At 37.1% G+C, this 19111-nt stretch overlaps 3 protein-coding genes across 4 annotated transcripts; 1 reads left to right on the forward strand and 2 right to left on the reverse strand.

Moving 5' to 3' along the window:
* Positions 1-1652: 1652 nt before the first annotated feature.
* si:zfos-932h1.3 (zinc finger protein 184) lies at positions 1653-7537 on the reverse strand. Of its 2 annotated transcripts, none has more exons than XM_044107760.1 (9): positions 7310-7537; positions 6623-6825; positions 6450-6545; positions 6286-6381; positions 6096-6206; positions 5004-5121; positions 4303-4933; positions 3651-3709; positions 1653-3136 (listed from the first exon to the last, which is right to left on the reverse strand). In XM_044107760.1, the coding sequence occupies exons 1-9, from the start codon at positions 7341-7343 to the stop codon at positions 1677-1679; spliced, it is 2808 nt and encodes a 935-aa protein (XP_043963695.1). In that variant the 5' UTR covers positions 7344-7537; the 3' UTR covers positions 1653-1676. The 2 variants fall into 2 exon arrangements, with proteins under 2 accessions (XP_043963695.1, XP_043963694.1); XM_044107759.1 differs by having other exon boundaries at positions 6286-6384.
* Positions 7538-7643: 106 nt separating this feature from the next.
* On the forward strand, positions 7644-11684 carry washc3 (WASH complex subunit 3). The gene is made up of 7 exons (XM_044107762.1): positions 7644-7795; positions 8721-8819; positions 8914-8979; positions 9060-9197; positions 9889-10008; positions 10101-10165; positions 10253-11684. Exons 1-7 carry the CDS (start codon positions 7745-7747, stop codon positions 10350-10352), a joined length of 639 nt encoding a protein of 212 aa, XP_043963697.1. The 5' UTR covers positions 7644-7744; the 3' UTR covers positions 10353-11684.
* Positions 11685-11759: 75 nt separating this feature from the next.
* dram1 (DNA-damage regulated autophagy modulator 1) lies at positions 11760-17188 on the reverse strand. Its single transcript, XM_044107761.1, has 7 exons — positions 16005-17188; positions 14913-14980; positions 14606-14748; positions 14345-14522; positions 14173-14231; positions 13212-13304; positions 11760-13128 (listed from the first exon to the last, which is right to left on the reverse strand). Exons 1-7 carry the CDS (start codon positions 16133-16135, stop codon positions 13090-13092), a joined length of 711 nt encoding a protein of 236 aa, XP_043963696.1. The 5' UTR covers positions 16136-17188; the 3' UTR covers positions 11760-13089.
* Between the last annotated feature and the right edge of the window lie 1923 nt (positions 17189-19111).

Consider the following 19111-nt stretch of genomic DNA (forward strand, 5'->3'; position numbering starts at 1 on the left):
CAAGTACTTTGTTCAACTTCAGTCTTGATTAAAACTATTAAATGTAATTTTAATCTATTATTAAATATAATTATTTGAACCCTTTTATTGCCAGTTTGATTACATTATGCAAACCTTTAAAGGTATATTTTAGTTTTCTGTTGTTAAATAAAGCAAAGTAACATGCCAGCAGTGATATAAAGTGAATAGGGTGGAGGTTGTTAAGATAATTCATTATAAATTAATTAAGGTTTTACAGAACTTTTAACTGAATGATTCATCCTTTTTGATTAAAAAAATAGCAAGGATTAATGTGATATTTTTTCTCAATGATTAAGTGTGCTCACATTATGTAATATATTATTTGGTGCAAAATGCTTTAATAAATATGGAGGGTGTGGTGTTATGTCATAGCAACACACAAAAGAAATACCATACATGTTATCCTGCTGAGTTAAAATCTTTGTATGAATAACCCCAAACAAATTCAACAACATTTTCTGGTCTATTTTGTGATACAACTGGTTTTAATTTTGTTTTTTATTTTACATGCTGCAGCATTTTGTTATTTCTCTCGGATAAATATAACTATAAATGACTTATATCCCAACATATGGACCTCACTTTGCATGCAGTCCCCTTTATTCTATTTTCACACAGCGTTCAGTCTGTTGGGATTCACTCCAAACACCTGCTGATCTAATAATAGAAAGCCAATTTCTGACCTCTGACCCTTTTCCACTGTTATTGTGCATTTATTGCACTCTGTCGGCTGAGTGGGCGACACAGTCACGCTGGTGCCCCGTTTAACGGCCGGGCCGGTTTTATGGAGGTGATTCCTGCTCGACGAATGGCTTTCCCCCAATCAGCCAGAGCTCATTAAAACCTCTCAGTTAATTAAACTCATTCAGATTATGCCTTTTATAAGGAGGACCATAACACTGACATTATGGCGGATGGGGGAATATGTGGATTCTGGAGTTATAGCAGCAAAATTTGGAGGTCATACACTTTTAAACTGTTGCACTATTATCCGCTAAGTAAATCATTCATTTACTTCTTGGAATAAGGAAAAACATCACCTGACATAAAGGAAAAAAATCCCAAAGCCAGTGAACTTTGTTTTGTCTTTTTGTTTGATTACTGGTTAGAATTCACTTAACTGTACTTCTAGACAATGACGTCTTTTAATGTTTAAGGCACATATTGCTTAAATTGAGGGTAATATCATGTCTACTTCAAACAAATAATAAATAAATGTAGTCACAGAGAGAAAGATTTCTGACAAAAAAAACCCATTTCCACATTAATTTCATACATTTACAGGAAAAACAACAAATTCTTCATAATTAAAGGCAGAAATGTAACATATGTTGTTTATCTGTTAAAGATTATGTTTATACTACAAAACATTAAGGAAATGAAGCAAACATTCATGGAGCAAAAGTCATTTATTGAACTCATCTATGATTTTAACTTACAGCATAATTGTAAAGTACAAAAAACACAATGTTGGATTGATTTCTATCAAGCAAGTTAAAAAAAAATCTTTCCACATAATTTACCCACAGGGTGATACATTAAATGAAGCTATAATTTCACACATACGACATACAGTACAGACCAAAAGTTTGGACACACCTTCTAATTGAATTCAATTAGAAGGTGTGTCCAAACTTTTGGTCTGTACTGTACAATTATCTAAATGCCTCCTTATTGAGGTCAGTAGCCTCTATATGCATCTCCATATGTTTGTTCAGTTTGGCTTTTGACGGAAATGTTTTCCCGCACAGCTCGCAGGTCGGCTTCTCTCTCCTCTGCCCGGAGTGGCTGTGTTTGTGGCGCGCTAGCTCCGACGAGCTCTTAAACCTGAGCTCACAGGCGTCGCAGGGGTACGGCCTCTCCCCGGTGTGAATCCTGCGGTGCAGCTGTGCCTCGCCGAGGGTCAGGAAGGACTTCTCACAGTGTCCGCAGGGGAATGGCCTCTCCCCGGTGTGGATGAGGTTGTGTCTGGTTAGGGCGTAGGGCTTGGAGAAGCCCTTCCCACAGTGGGTGCAGGGGTATGGCCGTGCACCGCTGTGGGAGGCAATGTGCTCCTGCTGGGTTTTTTTGCTCTTGAATCGTTTCTCACACTGCGGACAGGAGTAGGGCCTATCATCCAGGTGCGACCTGTGATGTTTGGAGAGCTCTCCCTGCGATAAAAATCCCTTCCCACACTGCGAGCAGAGGAACGGTTTCTCCCCTGTGTGCATCCGCTCGTGTCGGGCCAGCACAGATGCAAGAGTGAAGCTTTTGGAGCAGTGGGCGCAATGGAAAGGTCTCTCTCCGGTGTGAACCCGGAGGTGCTTTACCAGCATAAAACGGACAGAGAACTGTTTGTTGCATTGCTTGCACTGATGTGGTCGCTCCCCAGTATGAGTGGATAAATGTCGCTTAACGTCAGACCTGCGGGTGTACATTTTCTCGCAGTGTGGGCATTTGAACTGCCGCTTCACCCGATGGGCCTGACTGTGCTGGGCGCGGGCCAGCAGGGTGTCGAAGCCATCGCCACACTGCTTGCAGATGTAGCGCCTGATGCTGACGTGGGACTTCCTGTGCTCCAGCAGCTCGTCGTCGGTGGGGAAGCTCCTGCTGCAGATGGAGCAGATGTGAGGTAGCTGGTTCTCCGACGAGTGCGATTTCTTGTGGTGAACAGTCAGCGCCCGCAGGTTGGCAAAGGAGCCGCCACACAGCTGACAGGAGAAGGAAATCGCCACGCCGTGATGTTTGCTCTCGTGCTTCACTAAATCCCAGGAGTGTTGGAAGGTTTGGTCGCACTGTGAGCAATGGAAGGGTCTCTCCCCTGTGTGTGTGAGCTGGTGTCTCCTCACGTCAGAAGTCCGAGTGAAAGTTTTCCCACACGTTTCACATGTCAGAGATCTCTTTCTGCTGTGAGCCTGAGGACTGCCATCTTGGCTTTCGGCGTTTCCTTTAGGGAAAAGCTTGATGGACGTGAATATTTCATCTGAACTGGACGGGGACGGGATAAATTTCTCCCCTGTGAAACTCCTATACACATCGGTGCAAACGCTCTGCATGTGGAAGTGAGGAGGACTGACGTCGCCCGAGACGTGAAAAGGACAGCGAGAGCAGGTGAAGATGATTGATATTACCTCATCTGAATAAAGACAAAAAGTAAAGAGTGGAATCATTTAACATTTACATAATCACTGGCACTGCTGGTTAAGAGTCTCACTTCAAAAAAACTAAACCTTACAAAACTATTTTTGGTCTAGTTTCTAGTTCAAACGTCTTAGTGTACATGAAATAAGACAAGATTTATGGGCTTGTTGTAAGTCAGTAACTCCTTAATATTCACAAAACATAAGTTCCACTGGCAACTTATTTCACTTGTGAAAGGGGAAAAAGTCTATGCCTAAGGATGACCATTAGCACCCTCTGCTGGATGGAGGTCAAACTACAACACTAAAAGTGGACATTATTAATCAACTGGAACTAAATTTAATTTAATGAACCATTAATCAACAATCAGTTGTAAATTGATTAACTATATTTATCCCTTCTTTGAAGTGTTACAGGATTAGGGCAAGGCCTGTCCTGTTGGCAAAAAGGAGTTGTACAACGTATTTCTAGTGGGATTATAAATTCAGTTCTTCAACAAGTCAGGTTACCTTTGTCTGTTCCTTTGACTGCAACCACAGAAGGGTCAAAGGTCACATCAGCTGCACTCCTGTGAAATAAAACCCACAATTAAAAAAAACTTTTATATATTTTTCAACAACTTGAAAAACAGGTTGCAGAAAAACAAATCTGGAAGATATGTACTTTCTGTTAGTAGTGTAGTAACTAATTTTTTTTAGTTTAGTTGACCACGTAAACCAAATGTAATAAAAAGTAAACAGATGTATGGTGAACAACACTATTATAATTATATTAAGTATTTGATCTATACCTGTCAGCAGTAGCATACTATTAATATTACATTATTGTTAAATAATTTCATCTTGCAGAAAAAATAAGTATGTTTTTGCTTTTTTAAAACTTGCAATAATGTTTAAAAGACATTTGAAATCTATGCTTCAGTGATAAGACAAAAATGTGTAATTCTTTAATTTTCTGTTCTGCAGACAGTTTTTTTTAATGGTTAGATTGTATTCGTTGAGCTCAAACAAAGTTAACAAATGAGTTAGAGTGCATTATGGATCTAAAGAGATTTAAATGCAAAGCTTATGCTGCAGCTGTAAGAAATAAAGCTCACACAAGCTGTCGTTTGTGATATAAATTGAAATTGACAAAACAATTATAGCAGGAATGTTTCTGTACGTTTTTATTGCGTCGTTCTTTTCTCCGGCTGTCATCTTCATTTCCTCCATCTTCTGCCATCTTGGTGAACCTGTCTGTGAACATGTGGAGGTGCAGATGTCGGGTTCCTGCAAAGCAGCTGCTTCACTGAGGACATTTGTAATGTCCTGGTGAACGACAGGCTGGTTGTTGTCCACAGCTTTTGTCATCTCTGTGTCGTCTTCTGTTCTCTCTGTTTTGTCCTTTGTTTCCTCTGATGCATACAACGGCTCATTCTCACTTCCTAAGCTCTCCTTCCTCAATGCAAACGTTTTGGTCAAAGTTTCCAAAGCTTTAGCAACACCCTCTGCTTCCCCAGTTTCCTCCTCACCACCGCCGCTCATACCTGCACTCAAAGCAACAATTTCTTCTTCGTAACACTCTGTCTGAACTTGAATCTCAGGTGATTCTGGGTTCGGATCAGACGCTCTGACTTCCACTTCGGTGTAGAAGGCTACAACGCTGCACTGCCCTGCCTCTGCCAGAGTAACATGGGTCAGCGTGTTTGCGTAGTTGTGAACAGAATCCTGTCCAATGGAGAGATTTGTCTTTTGTGAGGGAGGAACTGACAGAGCAGACATGATACAGCTACCAGTGGTAGAACACGGCCCATCTGTGAAGGAAAAAATATATATTTTATTGAAGAATACTTCCAAATGGTGTGCTGTTTCATCTTAACTTACATGTCATCTTCAGTAATCCTGAGCTTTTGTAGTGCTTGAAGACAGAGCTTAGCTCTTCTGATGACGATTGGATGCAGTCTTCCAAAACAGACGGAGCAGAGATGAACCAGGCGGTCGTCTGCAGAAACAGAGCAGACCTATTAAAGGTGACCTACTAAGCTTCCTTGAACATGTCAGGATAGATCTATCGTCTACTCTATACAAAACATGTTCATTACCTTTTTACACAAAATTATTCTTAGATAATGGGTAATCAGTCTGCTTAGTTCTATGTATTTTGAGTTGTTTTAGGGTCTCTGGTCGCTTTAAATCCAAAAAGGCTGCTGCCTTGGCACTTAAAAATGCCTGCAAACAGAGGCATAATTATACAACTGCACATTTTTGAAAAGCAAAAGTGGAGCCTCCTGCACAAGCAACAAAAATGCAGCAAGTGGATTCTGGATGGTAAGTCAACAACAAAACTCTTGCCTGTTCCAGAAGCCATTGTACAGCGCATACGGCAGTAAAACCAGCTGACCAAATTCAGCTGGAATTCAGCTTGGGTTGCTAGGTGACGGGGTTGGGCTCGCTGTGGTTGCTAGGTAACAGTGGAGTGTGACTCAATGATTGGGAGGTTTTTAAAACAGCATTGAGTTATTGCCAAAAAACAGCTGGGTGTTTTTTATAAAAACTTGGTCTGTTTTTAGAAGCACTGAGATCCAAATGGAAGTACAAAAACATACAAAAAGTGAAAATTTGCAACACAGGTCCACTTTAACTCTCTTATTCTCAAAAATAAACCTTAAAACAAAATTAAACTGAATACTTGTGCTGCCTTCCAAAAATAATAATATCTTTTGAACATGTTCAGGCTTTTTTACCTTACAGCCACAAACGTTTTTGTAGGGATTTTATGTGATAGAATGGAAGGAAACCAAAACATGTTTTTTAAAAATCTGTAACATGCATTGGTGTTCACCCCCCTTTACGTTGATACCCTAAATTAGAATAAAGTTGTAATTAAAAGTATTGAAAAGTATGCATCATTTTCCTTACACTTCCCAGCTACACACTACCTTACATTGGTCTGAATATTTTTGAACGGAGCTGTACCTGCTTGAGGTCCGGAACCGGAAGTAGCTTCTCCAGCTTTGACAGCAGCTCCCACAATAACACCTGTAGCGCTGCATCATACTGTTGACCATATTCAGCAGGGAACACCTCCTGTCACCAACAGTTTAGCATCTTTAAAACGGTTTCCTTAAATCAAAGCAGAGAAATTATGAATTCAAATCATCCTCACCTGGAAAAAATAGGCCCTCTCTGCCGGATCTTTAAGCAAGCTCTGAACAAGTGCAACAAAGGTCAACTCAGTCGTTTTAACATCTGGATCCATGCACTGCTGCGGAGATTGCATCGTTAAACAAGTGTGAATTAAACTGTTAATAGTTATTTTTTTAAACTTACATCTGCAGAACTAACAGGCAGCCTCTCCAAGTAACTCTGGATTCCTTGAGCATCAACTTCTCCTAAAGCAGAGCCTTTGCAGAGCTCCAAGATCAACTGGAAATGCCAATAAATTGTGTTACTACAAATATGAGAGAGGAAAACATTTGATTGTGACACAAACTGCTGCTGACCCTGGCTCTTAGGCCGAGGAGGAGCTGTGCTCTCTGTTGTTGGTTGATCAGGTGGGGCACTGCGTCCGTCACCATGCACACAAACTCCTGCACCTTCCAGTAGTTTATCACGTCCTTCTGCTTCACCACATGCCACATGGCAGCAGACTGAAGCTGCAAAGGGGGCACCAGAAGGCGAAGGGATGGCAAAGGCAAGCATGGATCTGGAACAGAAAGGTGTAGTGTGAACAAATGCTCTCTAGAGGGCAGCAATAAGTAACTCAGTAGGAGTTTGAAGAGTTTCACTTTGCAGCTATCTTTTTAATTTTTCAATTTTTTTAAATATTTAACATATTATAGAAGTAGTAATTTATATAAACAAGACAAACACACAATTATTAATTCATATATATTCAGTTCGATACGTGATCATCTGAGTTTACCGGTTATGAACTGGAATCATTCCTGGAGAGACCTCATTTAATTGCGCAGACTAATAAATTAACAGCTCTAGCTTAAATAACAAAGTGTAATATTTAACAATGTAAAAACTCCCAAGCAATATGATGATAATTTCCATTGCGCAGCAGGGTGGTTGTTTAAAAATTTCACGATTTCATTAAATAGACGGGCCCCAAGTATCAGAATTAGTAGTTAAAATATAGTCAGCGATTAATTTAACTAAAATCATTTCAGTCAGATACATACCGATCATTTTTTGTTTTGATTTGAGATCCTCCATTTGCGCGCAAATAAACCTGGTATAAAATATTTTTGTTTCAGCCGGTTGCGTTGTTAGAACGCAATCGTCCCTTCCTCAACTCCCCTATCGAGTTTCCGCTTTTCAAAATAAAAGGCTCAATAATACGAAACGATTTTTCTTTTTTTTTTTCCCCCCCCACATAGAGTACCTACATAGCCTACATTATCTAGACCGTGTGTAAAGGGAGTCAATTTAACGATACGTGGTTGTTAAAGTCAGATCAAATGAATTTAAAAAAAAACTGCGTCTTCAAAATGACACATATTTTGATGACGTCACTACGCAAAGATCACGCATTTCGGAGTCACATGAACGGGTCACAACTTTCAGTCTTTCCTCCCCTTAATATCTTATTTTATCTACGGTTTTGAAAGCTCGACATGGATGAAGACGGTCTGCCAATCGTTGGTTCCGGAGTTGATCTCACTAAGGTTCGTGTTTTAAACTCGTTGGTTGTCATTTTAAAAGCTGCCCGAGGAAGTAGAAGCATAACAAAACAGTTCGTCTATTCAAGTGATGTTTGAGATGTTCTCAGTTTCTGCAGGAAAAGCTCTGGCTCGTTTGTAAGTTACTTATAGTTGTCCACTTTTAAGTTATATTCAAATTTTAAACTGACATCGGTTATAATCCGTCGTTCACTGTAATCTTTGTCTTCCAAAAATATGGCAGTTGAATTTTTCCTACTTTTTCGAGACGTTGCAATAAACTTAATTGTATTTTATTCGGATTTTATGTGGTATGCAGGAGCACAAAGTAGCAAATAATTAAGTAACTGGAAGGAATAGACGTAGATAGATAATTTTTAAGGGACGGGGGAGATCTTAAAGTGCGTCCATTTCAAATTCAAATTCATAGATACTCTGTTTATCCCAAAGGAATAGTTAGTGTTGTCTTAACTCATATATTCTAATTAGATTCAAAGAGTAGTTGTGATGTTGTAGCCAGGTAGAATCTCCTGTAGCAGTCAGTGTAGCAATAAATCTGAAAATGGAAACACTTTTTTCCGGCATCTTACCAGTTACTTAATCACCAACTGGATGTTGCCACTGGAACAAACCATGAAGAAGAAGAGATAGGAAGTAGTTGGAGCATCACTGAGTGGCATGTTTTAATGACTAATCTGTGAACAGTGTTATTCATCTGTGGCTATAGTTTTTTTATTTAATCGAAACACTGCAATTGCGAATTTGTGTTTTTTGACAAAGGTGTGCGCAGATTTGAAATGGAAATCCAGCTACTGTCTTATGATCATCCTTTCTTTATGTCTGTTTGTTATAATTTTTTTAGACATTTGTACTTGCAAATTTCCTTTCAACTATGAGTAGATTCCTTCATCTCTGCTTTCTGCTTTCTTAGGTTCCTGCTATACAGCAAAGGAGAGTCGTCGCCCACCTCAATCAGTTTGTTGTGCACACAGTTCGCTTCCTTAACCGATTCTCTACTGTGTGCGAGGAGGTTTGTGCACTTCTTTTCTTTCTCTCTACTTTCAGGATACATTTATTGTCTGATTGAAGTCACTAATTATCTTATTTTAACCCTTCCATCACAGAAACTTTCAAATATTTCCCTTCGCATACAACAAATTGAAACCACTTTGTGTATTTTGGAGGCCAAAGTAAGTTCTAACATAAACAACAAGTAGTTTTAAAGTATGTCTGCCATTTCGTTGATGGATTTATGGTCTTCTCTGAGCAGTTGTCATCCATTCCTGGACTGGAGGAAGTCACAGTGGATGGACTCAACCAGCAGCAAAGTGTCCAGTCTAATGGACCGGTTAGCGCCAGTCAGAACCAATCAGATGGTGTAACAGCAAGGGGAGCTCCTCCCTCACAGGTAGGAAAACAGACCCAACCACAAACAAATTTATTGACTTATTACAAATATTTTTGCATTTGATTCTTAAGTGCTGTAGCTGCAGATTTAAGAGAGAAAAAAATAAAGTTACTGATCATTATTTAAATGTGCACAAACTTTTATTTCTTGTAGTTCAGCTCAAAAGCATTTTTAAAAACCAAATTCTTAATTTTGCAGATAATGTTTGAGTTTAAAAAAAATATTCCTTGTAAAACCAATGTTCTGTTGAACCACTGGTACAGAATATCAGTAAATTTATACCTCCAGCAATTGATTTGTTGGGGTTTTTTTTCACACATTCTCACCTTTATTGCAAATTTTTGGGTTAAAATATAATTAAATAGAATTCAGAAAAATTTAAATGAAAAAAGTAGAATTTGGGAAAAAAATAAAACGGATTTAACCGGATCCTATATTAATTTTTGAAGGATTTTCCAGTCTTTTTGGTTCCTTGGTCCGTTCCTCTCAGATGAAAGAAAATTAATTGGATGGATAAGGAAAAAAGTCAAATATCAGAAAAACAGAGAGCATGCTTTGGTTGGAATTGTTACCAAAATAAAAACTCTAGTTTCTGTATTTGAATGCAGTTGCATCTTTCACTGTCAGATTATCGTGTGTAGCAAAGGCTTCTGGTTTTGTGAAGAACTGTTTGCGTCTTTTTGTGGTGCAGCCCGGTCAGAGTCAACCAGAAGCTGCACCTGCACCAGAAAAAGCAGAAGCGGTTCCAGACAATGTCATGACTGTGGCTAAGGACCAACGTTACGCACGCTACCTGAAAATGGTTCAAGTGGTAAGATGCTACGTAATATTACTGTTAAAAAAAACTTTCATTAAAGAAAATGTGTTTTTAAAACAAATATTTTTAATTCTGTGTTTATCCAGGGAGTACCGCCAATGGCTATTCGTAATAAAATGCTTATGGAAGGTCTGGATCCAAACCTGCTCGAGTAGGTTTTATTTTTTAACTCGTAAGTCTCAAATTGACAGTTTCCTGCCAAATAAACTTGAATTTAATAATATTTTGCCAACAACAGCACACCTGATGCGCCGGTGCCTGATGGAGCAGCAAGTAGCACAGAGAATGAGGATATTCCTGCCACCAGCTCTGACAGTGAGTCGTCGTTCAGTGACTGATCTGCCTCTGCACAGCTCCACGTTCAAGGCCGTTCGTTGCAACATGCTCATCCTGCAGGCTGGTTGCTGCTGCAGGATTGTGAAAATGTTCACATGAAGGTGCTTAAATGATTGTAATTCTTCTGGAAATGACCATTTGCTGACAAATGGAAAAATATGAATGTTTTTCAAATGTGAAAAACATTCATATTTGTATTTCAGTTGTTTGGAATTATTTTGGATTGAATCTGTAAAACTTACATCGTTCAAACACAGAACTTTAGGTTAAGTAATTTGTACGATATAGTAGCTGGAGTCCTACTTTCACATAAACAGCTACTATTATTTATTCAAGTTTGTATTAAGAACGACGCGGTGGGAGATGAACTTTGACCTTAGGAGCTATTCAACATTTAAATCCAGTCTCTAAATCAGCGCCACCTTTAGCGCTGTGCAGTGCATTAAGGTTTGGCACCGAAATACAAAATGCTGGTTTGAATCGAGATATTTGCTGCATCAGGAAACCAATTATAAGATTTACCAGCTAAACTTTTCTCTCTGTGGTATTTAGGATTAATTTGGCTCAAAAATCTTGCAAAAAAATACAATTACTTCATTTTTTTAATGAGAAAATTAGAAAGATTTAAAGCATTTTCTTAATTTCATGACATGAAACTGGGGGAAAAAAATCTTATGCTGTTGCATAAACTTGACTGTATGATATTAAAACCAAACAATAATTAGTTTAGTGTTATGTTATTTCATAATTATAATTTCTATATAAACATATATTCTTGATGTTGCCGTGTGAGTCAAAATAATTCACCTTTTTTTTGTTTTAGGTAATGAATGTATTTTCTGGTTGTTGTACTTCAGCAGCATAATCATTTAAAAACTGTTTTTTCATATCAAGCCCACCAAACTTGTTGGGGTTATATAAATAAATTAATTGTTTATTTCAGAGATGTCCTTGCACTGAAACATCTGCAGCTCTAACAGTAAACTTTGTCGATTTTTAGTTACTGCTAAAGATTAATTTTCTTTGCCAGTTCATTTTCTGTCTCTCTTTCGTAATATGAACTCTTGTGTTTCCCATTTTGAAGCACAAGAGAAATGGGTCTGTTCGTCCCATCAAATTTCAGACTAATTTAAGACAAGTTAAAGAATTATTTAAAACATGCAATTGCATTTTGAGTTTCCTATAAATTAAAATATGCCGCTGCAATTTATTTTGAGTCTTTTCAGACATTTTTACCAGGGGTCAGTAAGTTTGGAGTGCAGTGTATTACTGCTTAATTTTGTTAAAAACATTTTTAACCAAACCTTCTGTCTTGTCTGGAGGAAAAGCACTAACACTACATGAGCAGTCGCTAATTAAAGATATAAAATATAAAGAAATGCTGTTGGTCTCCATTAAAGATGAATGTATTGATACAAAATGTGCAGTTTATTTTTCAGATGTTTAAAATCATCTTTACAGTACATTTAGTCAAAAGTACGACAGTAGTTTGCTGGATACAGTTAAATTTTCTCTTGTAAAACCATTTGTAGTGAAAGTGAGTTTTGTCCACAATATCTGGAATGCTGTGTAGGACGACTTATAATCATAGTTTGAACAAAAATAAACATCTAAGTACAAAAACTGGATGAGTTTATATGCAGACTGGACATGTTTCACCTCTTATTGTCACTGAATAACGTAAGAAAGGCACTTTATTTCTTAAAAATATTCCATACCCTACTTTTTTTTATCACTTTGTGTCACAGTAAGTTTTCAGTCTCTTCCTGATCGACTTTAAGGCCTCCGTGTTGGTGCTTAAAGTTCAGGAAATGATGATTGTCTTTCTACGCAGCGTATTTACAGTATATGTCGATCTTTGATGCATAAAAACCTGAAAATAAATTAACCTTTGGTTGCAGTAATGAAATCTCACACTGAAAAATTTAGTAACAGTCCAACCTTAAGTTTGAGCATAAGCATTAAAAAAAATCTCAACACTAAACAAATTTTATCCAGTGTTAAAAAATGGTTTTACCACCAAAAAACAAACAAAAAAAGAAAACTTGGCACCATTGTTTTCCTCCTTAACAATTCCTATAAATAAAAGACTAAACATTTTTGTCTGCTCAACCTTTTTAACTGATCAAAGTATCTACAGTTTCAATAAGTGTATTCATGACTTTCTGTTTAGATTTGACGTGACGCGCTTGGCTGCTTTTTAAAATGGTAAAAACAAAACATGCCGTTCAAGTAAGACAGGATAGTTACAACCAACTCTTTTAAAAATGATAATCTAGAGGAGGAACTTCTCATCTGGTAACTGTGCTACTGCAACAAAAGTTTAATTTATTTAAAAAAACCAACTCAAACACAGTCGTACAATACTTGTGAAGGAAGCACCAAATATAAGAACTTCAGTTCTTTTTTGGCGGTTTTTCCGTTTTCCCACGTGGGCTGCATGAGTCACGTGTAAAATGTGTGATGAACTTCTCTTATTAGTGGCCACAGGTCTCACAGGATGTGTCACGATGCTGTGGCAACAGTCAAAGTGCAAAGTGGTGCTTGAACAGGAAAACGTTAACACTCGTGTAAAATGATTGTATAAAAAGGTAAAAATAAAAAAATACACCTGTAATGATCAGGCATAAAATATTATGTGGAACAATTCAAGTAGCAAAAATACCTGATTGTATAAAAACTCTAGTGCAAAAAATTACATAAAATACACAAATTCATTGAAATGAAGTTGGCGATCGTCTAGTCCTCATATTCTGTCCTCACTTGCAACTTAAACGTCTGCATGAAAACAAAACAAAACAAAGCTTTTAGAAAACAATAAAAAGCAAAAACATTTCTGACTGATGGCTTGTGATGCTCACTTTGAAGTCGTTAATGTATGTGAGGAAGAAGCAGATGAAGCTGAAGGCAACGATCCACTCGCAGACGGCACTGGTGATGTAGAACCGATAATCCTGCATAGAATCAGATGTTAAAACGCCTCAGATACACACAGAAATATCTGAATGACTCAATTAATGAGGTATTGATCCAAAAATGTTCCATATTTTTCACTCTTTTGGTATGGAAGATGAACATACTTTTGGCACTAATGGAACCCCGTATTTTTGACCAGATGACCCATTTAACAGAATAGAAGCCACAAAATAATGGAGACCTATAAATATCTAACACAATGATGCTTTATGAGATATTAACTAATGTTGATTCAATATTTCCACATTTACTTAACACACTTTTTTGTGAAGTGCAGCACCCACACATCATGATGCTGCCACCTCCATACTTTGCAGTTCAGATGGTGTTTCTCCGTCTAAGTTTCATGATAATCTGGGTTTTGTATTTTGTGATTATTTATTGTTCTCTCAATATTTTTGTTCCAGATTTAGTTGATTCTTTAGTTTCCAGATTCCTGGCGTTCAGTTGTTTCTTTCTCTTATTTATGTAGTTAGATTAGAATTGGTCTCTTATTCTTCAAATTTTTTTAGCACAGGGGTCAAACTTAAGGCTATGTGGCCAAATCTGGTCTGCTGTAGATTTTTATGTGGCCCTCTAGACTCTAAATTGCATCAATAAGTCACAGTGTTCAACAATGTGCATTTATTAATAAAGTTTTGCAGCCAGAGTTTTGTGCATATAAAATATACATAATGCTTTTTTAACTTAACCTCACAGGTTCAGTGGCTCAAAACTTGCAAACTATATTTCTCACAGTTTCAGTCGCATCAAGTGCAGACTACTAATCAAACTGGAGGGAGGTGTTACTTTCATCCTGACGGTAAGAAATATTAATGATGATTACAGAGAATAAAAACAACCTACATTGTCATATGTGTGCCTGTGGAGGGTGGTTTGTTTAACGAAATACGCACAGATCACAGCTGAGTTACTGGTTAAGGAAAACTTGCACAGAGCTGATAACGACACAAACACACATCACGCAGATTAAAAATAAACTTTGACAAACCAAACCAAGCAGCTCCAACAAGGATACTGGGGAAAAATGCAGCTGAAGCAACTATTGCGAAGAACAAGCGGAATCGACGCACACAGATGGACGACTCATGAGGAGACGCTTGGAAAGATATTACAGACTGCAGGATGATGTAAACAACTCCAGAGATGAAAAATACCAACGCCCCCAAATCATGGACTGGCGTCACTGCTGTTTCCTGCAGGTAAGAAGAATAAATAAAAAACAATTAAAGGTCACATTATGTGAGATTAAATTCTTAACATGTGGAGGAAGAAATACCTGGAAAGTAGCAACGATGCACATCCCAAAACAGGCGGCAAACCCAAACCCGAGCGCGGCTTTATTCAGGCCCGGCTTGACCAGGCTGTTCTGCTCAGTCAGCTTCTCCACATACTTGTATCTGGCGTATATGGTGGCAGTTCCTGGGCAAAAGTCACAGGGCGTTTAAGGCTTGCTTTCATTTTCAGGATTAAAAGGGAAAATGTGTGTAGCATCACTGTAAAGCTTGGTTCCTCCTTTTGGGGAACCCAAAGTTGCGTAATTAAAGCAGAAGCTCAGTGGGAAAGAATAATAAAAAAAAACATACCTGCACATGAAGAAATGAAGGTCATAAGACCAAAAATGCAGCTCTCAGGGGGATTTGCACCCGTATCACTGAGAAAACAAATAAAGTTTTTACAGTTTTGTACATATTTTATCTAATATTTCGACACAAAACGACCAGAATTTCCATTTTTTATGTATAAAAAACCTAAAAGCGTAGCATTTATATTCATTTTCAATGCCTAAACCTTTCCACACTTAGAAACTAACGTATTTCTCCATTCTTTGCAAAACAGTTAAACATTTGGGCTTATGTTTGGACTTTGACTAGACCATTCCATAAAGAGAATATGCTCTAATCTGGACCGGTCCAGTGTAGCTTTGGATTTTTCTCAAGTCTAAATTCTTCTGAGAAACTGACCAACTTCCCTTTGTCTGCTGCAGAAAAGCATCCCATAGAAAACTGCATTTATACTGAGAGTGAACTAACTACACAACCTTTTCAGGACGAGTGTTTCATTAGATTTAGAATAAATGTATCAATATCAACATTTCTGAACAAAAACACAAAATATTACCAAATACGTTTGGTAATATACCTTTTGGTCTCAAAAATACTTGGTAAGATTGTGTGTTTTTGCAGTGTACGCAAATCTGGAAAACAATATATTTTCTTTATTATTATGAGAAAGTGGATGTAAAATTGTAACTTCCTGTCATATTTCTTTTATCTTTATACGTTGATGACTATTTTATGATTAAAGTAAAGTTAAATCTACCTTGATTTTAGAAAAATAAGCAGAGAAAAAGATCTCTATTATAATCCTAATAGAAATAGGATTTTTTTTTTTTGTTAAAATTAAACAAATTTCCAGCTCCGTTTCTTTGATTTCTTTATTTATAAGTTTGTATTTCAAATTTAAACTAAGAGTATACGCAAATTATTTATTTTTTTTAAATAGCACTGTTTTATTATTAGAAAATAACTGTGAAAATAACAGATGTGTACGTGCAGCTGGAGCCCAACTTAGAGGAAAACGAAACTAAAGTAGCGATCAGAAATCAGAGTAAGAAAACCTGCTTTGTTTCACTGTTTTGTTTAGTTTTTTTCTTAAATATGACAAAAGAAACGTACCTTATATAGGGGAATATAATGTCCACATCGCCTCTAAAGAGCGCAATAATATAGGAAACGACGAAAGTGCAAGAGGACCAGACGACCAGAAAGGCGGGCAGGAAGCAAAGCCCCTGCCTGAACCAGAACATCTCCAGAGGTTTTCACCGCAAAACTTCAGCAAGCTTCGCTCCGTTTGAACGGCAGCAGAGGAAACACAGCCATACAGGAAGAGATGGAGCTAAGTGATCGGAGTTATTGTGATATCACTTATCGGCAGACAGTCACATGCTGGGCTTGGACTGAGTTCACTAGAATGAACCTGCAGGTTTCTGTGTACTGTAACCTCTTCCCCAAAGCGACTCCCTGCGGGCCCGCCTACTCTCTTCTTTACTGCTTTATTTCCTTTTTACAGCCACAGCTGCCTTTGTGCAGTTTCCATCTGAAATGCAACCAATGGAGTCATTCTTGTCACTCTACTTGCTTTAAAAAAGTGATTTATATGACTAAACACAAAACTGTAGCTGCATTTAATCATATTTTTTGAATCTACTGATATTTAATGATGCTACCATGGAAATAATTTTTTCCCATTTTTTGCATTCTAAACACACGAGCAGAACTACTCTAGTTTAGATCAAAGCATATTCATTTTCTGAATATGCTAAACAAAAAGAAGAATTAATGTTTACTAAAACTCTCAATTTAATCTGAAGAATGGACAAAAAAAATAAAAATAAAAAATCAGCATTTAGATGTGCAAAGCTGGCACAAATAAACCCCAAATGAAAGAATTTCAGCAAAAATGTTCAATAAGGGAGGCAAATATATAGAATATATTACAAATTTTATTTATTTAGCAGAAAATAAAAAAAGAATTTATAATTTCCCTTCTAGCAAACTACTTTGCGTTGGTTTTTCACATGAATACGTCACAAGATCCATAAACATATTTCTGGCATAAATGGACCCCCATATATATGGGGCCCTTTAGCTTTTACACTTAAATTCCCAAAAAGTGTATTATATTGTCATAGTTTTGGAAAAAGAACATACTGCAGAATATCCATATTACTCCTCCGCCTTCTTATGGCATTTAGATAAAGTATCTTACTGATTATCTCCTTTTGAAACAAATACCTGCACAAAATCAGACAAGCACATGAGTCTAGACTTGGACAGCTGACAGGAAATGCAGCTATCACATGAAATAACAGGACAGGATTACACAACCCAACCAGAAAGAAATTTTCTTCTGATGTGTGTTGATTCCCAAAAACAAGTGGGAAGTTGTTAAACAGAAAGAAAATAAAATGTTAATGTCTTAGAACAGAAAACTGAAAGTAGTGCGCTTCAACGGTGGGAAATCCACAAATTAAAGAAATGAAAGAGAACTGGCCGAAAACAGAAGTCTGAACTGTAAGAAACCAGCTCAGGAATTTTCAGAAATTAATCATTCATCAGCACTTTGGAGATGATCCAACTTTTCATCAAAGGTTGAGAGCAGCTGCTCTGTTTTCTGTTGTTTTAGAGCTTTAGTACTGGAGGATTTCCAAAGAAGCGTTTTGAGATATAAATGTGTCTAAAAACAACGAGACACAGCCTAGTGGTTTTGTTGTTGCACAAACTCATTGAAGGTTGCCAGGGCCCAACTTGGCAACTGTTTAAATAATAAACACGTTTTTACTCAGGCTCAAAAGCAGGAGGCAGAACTAAAAAATCTTTGTTTACTTAGACAGATAACTCCAAACACTGGAGTTTATTAGAAAACATAATTATTTAGACTTTGCTTTTGCACATGTGCATAATTTGACCTTACTCATGTAGATCCTGCAAGGTCATTGTGACCAAGATCTACATTTCCTCTCATTGGGCAACCAAGTCAGTTGTGTTTCCTGTGCATTTTGTTTCCCCAATGTGGTCTTAAGAAAGATAATATGTTGTTCAATACACATGAACACAATCAGAGTTATAAGAGCTGAATATTTGACTTCATCTCAAGTTTTATCTCAGGTGTAGTGGCTATTTGTCCAAAACTCAAATATCAAAAAACTTAAGGCTTAAACGTGATCAAAACAAAAGGCGAATTCAACTCAAATAGTCACTTGATGCACCGTGGATTCTGGCTTACACAGTTCAAAAGATCAAAAACCGTCAAAATGCAGTTCTTTGTTTTATTCCACTGTTCAGATAAAACAGGTTACAGGCTCCACAGGATTCTACTACTGCTCTGACTCTGATTCCTGCACCTGTTCTTTGACTGATTTACTGACAGACTGATGACAAACTGGCTGACTGGGACTGACAACTGGTAAAAAACCATTTGACCACCAACATGCATAATGAGCTTCCCAAGACCTACCTATTTATACCGTGAAACACCCACAATTAATTAACTAATTAAGTGAATCATTAGCCAAAACCTAATCTAAATAACAAATTAAACAAAAATTCTAATTATAAATCAGCTAGAAAATAAGCAAAAAATAATAAATAAACTAAATAATCTAAATTCTAAGATTTAACTGAAAATGGAGAAATAGCTCCTACATCAGGTTTTAGTACATTTTAACACTAGTACGACTTCAGCACTGCTCATGTTTCACAGGACATTTTAAAGAACAGCATAAATACATGTATATTTATATAGAATACAAGACAAATAGATGAAATGACAAATAAGGCTTTTAAAAAAACATTTAAGATATTATTTTTGTGCCAGAATGTGTTTGATAAAGTTCAGAAACATTTCTGCTTTTCAGTTGTTTCAACCCAGAACTGTCTCGCAATGTTTGGCTGCTATCTTTTTATCTGAGATGGCTTCATCCCCTGTGACACCTTTTTTGAGACACATTTTAAAGTTTTATAAATACCTATGCAACATGTAATGTCAGATAAAAAAGTTAGCTAATTAAAGCAATACAAGGCAAGAGGAAGCAGGACGAAGATGAAAAACATAAAATAAACTGACAAAAACCTTCAATCAATGGCTATAAATCCCCCCAAATATGTTACAATAATACAATTTGAAAATAAATATAAATTTAAAACTAATTGTGTGTAAAGAATCAGAGCAATGAAGTAGAGTCTGTATTTTTTTTACCTTAGTAATTTGTTTAACATTTGAA

Source organism: Gambusia affinis, linkage group LG23 (assembly GCF_019740435.1).
Source record: "Gambusia affinis linkage group LG23, SWU_Gaff_1.0, whole genome shotgun sequence".
NCBI lineage: Eukaryota > Metazoa > Chordata > Actinopteri > Cyprinodontiformes > Poeciliidae > Gambusia > Gambusia affinis.

Bases quoted from the DNA above. Each gene is read 5' to 3' on its own strand.
- si:zfos-932h1.3 (XM_044107759.1), bottom strand. From the start codon at position 7,343: ATGGAGGATCTCAAATCAAAACAAAAAATGATCG. The intron at 4,934-5,003 runs GTAAGTTAAGAT...TTTCCTTCACAG, and splicing joins AGGATTACTGAAGATGACAT to ATGGGCCGTGTTCTACCACT. The intron at 3,710-4,302 runs GTACAGAAACAT...TTTATTTCACAG, and splicing joins AAGAACGACGCAATAAAAAC to GAGTGCAGCTGATGTGACCT.
- washc3 (XM_044107762.1), top strand. From the start codon at position 7,745: ATGGATGAAGACGGTCTGCCAATCGTTGGTTCCGGAGTTGATCTCACT. The intron at 7,796-8,720 runs GTTCGTGTTTTA...CTGCTTTCTTAG, and splicing joins CCGGAGTTGATCTCACTAAG to GTTCCTGCTATACAGCAAAG. The intron at 8,820-8,913 runs GTTTGTGCACTT...CTTCCATCACAG, and splicing joins TCTCTACTGTGTGCGAGGAG to AAACTTTCAAATATTTCCCT.
- dram1 (XM_044107761.1), bottom strand. From the start codon at position 16,135: ATGTTCTGGTTCAGGCAGGGGCTTTGCTTCCTGCCCGCCTTTCTGGTC. The intron at 14,749-14,912 runs GTATGTTTTTTT...ACTTTTGCCCAG, and splicing joins CTTCATTTCTTCATGTGCAG to GAACTGCCACCATATACGCC. The intron at 13,129-13,211 runs GTGAGCATCACA...GTTTTCATGCAG, and splicing joins CATACATTAACGACTTCAAA to ACGTTTAAGTTGCAAGTGAG.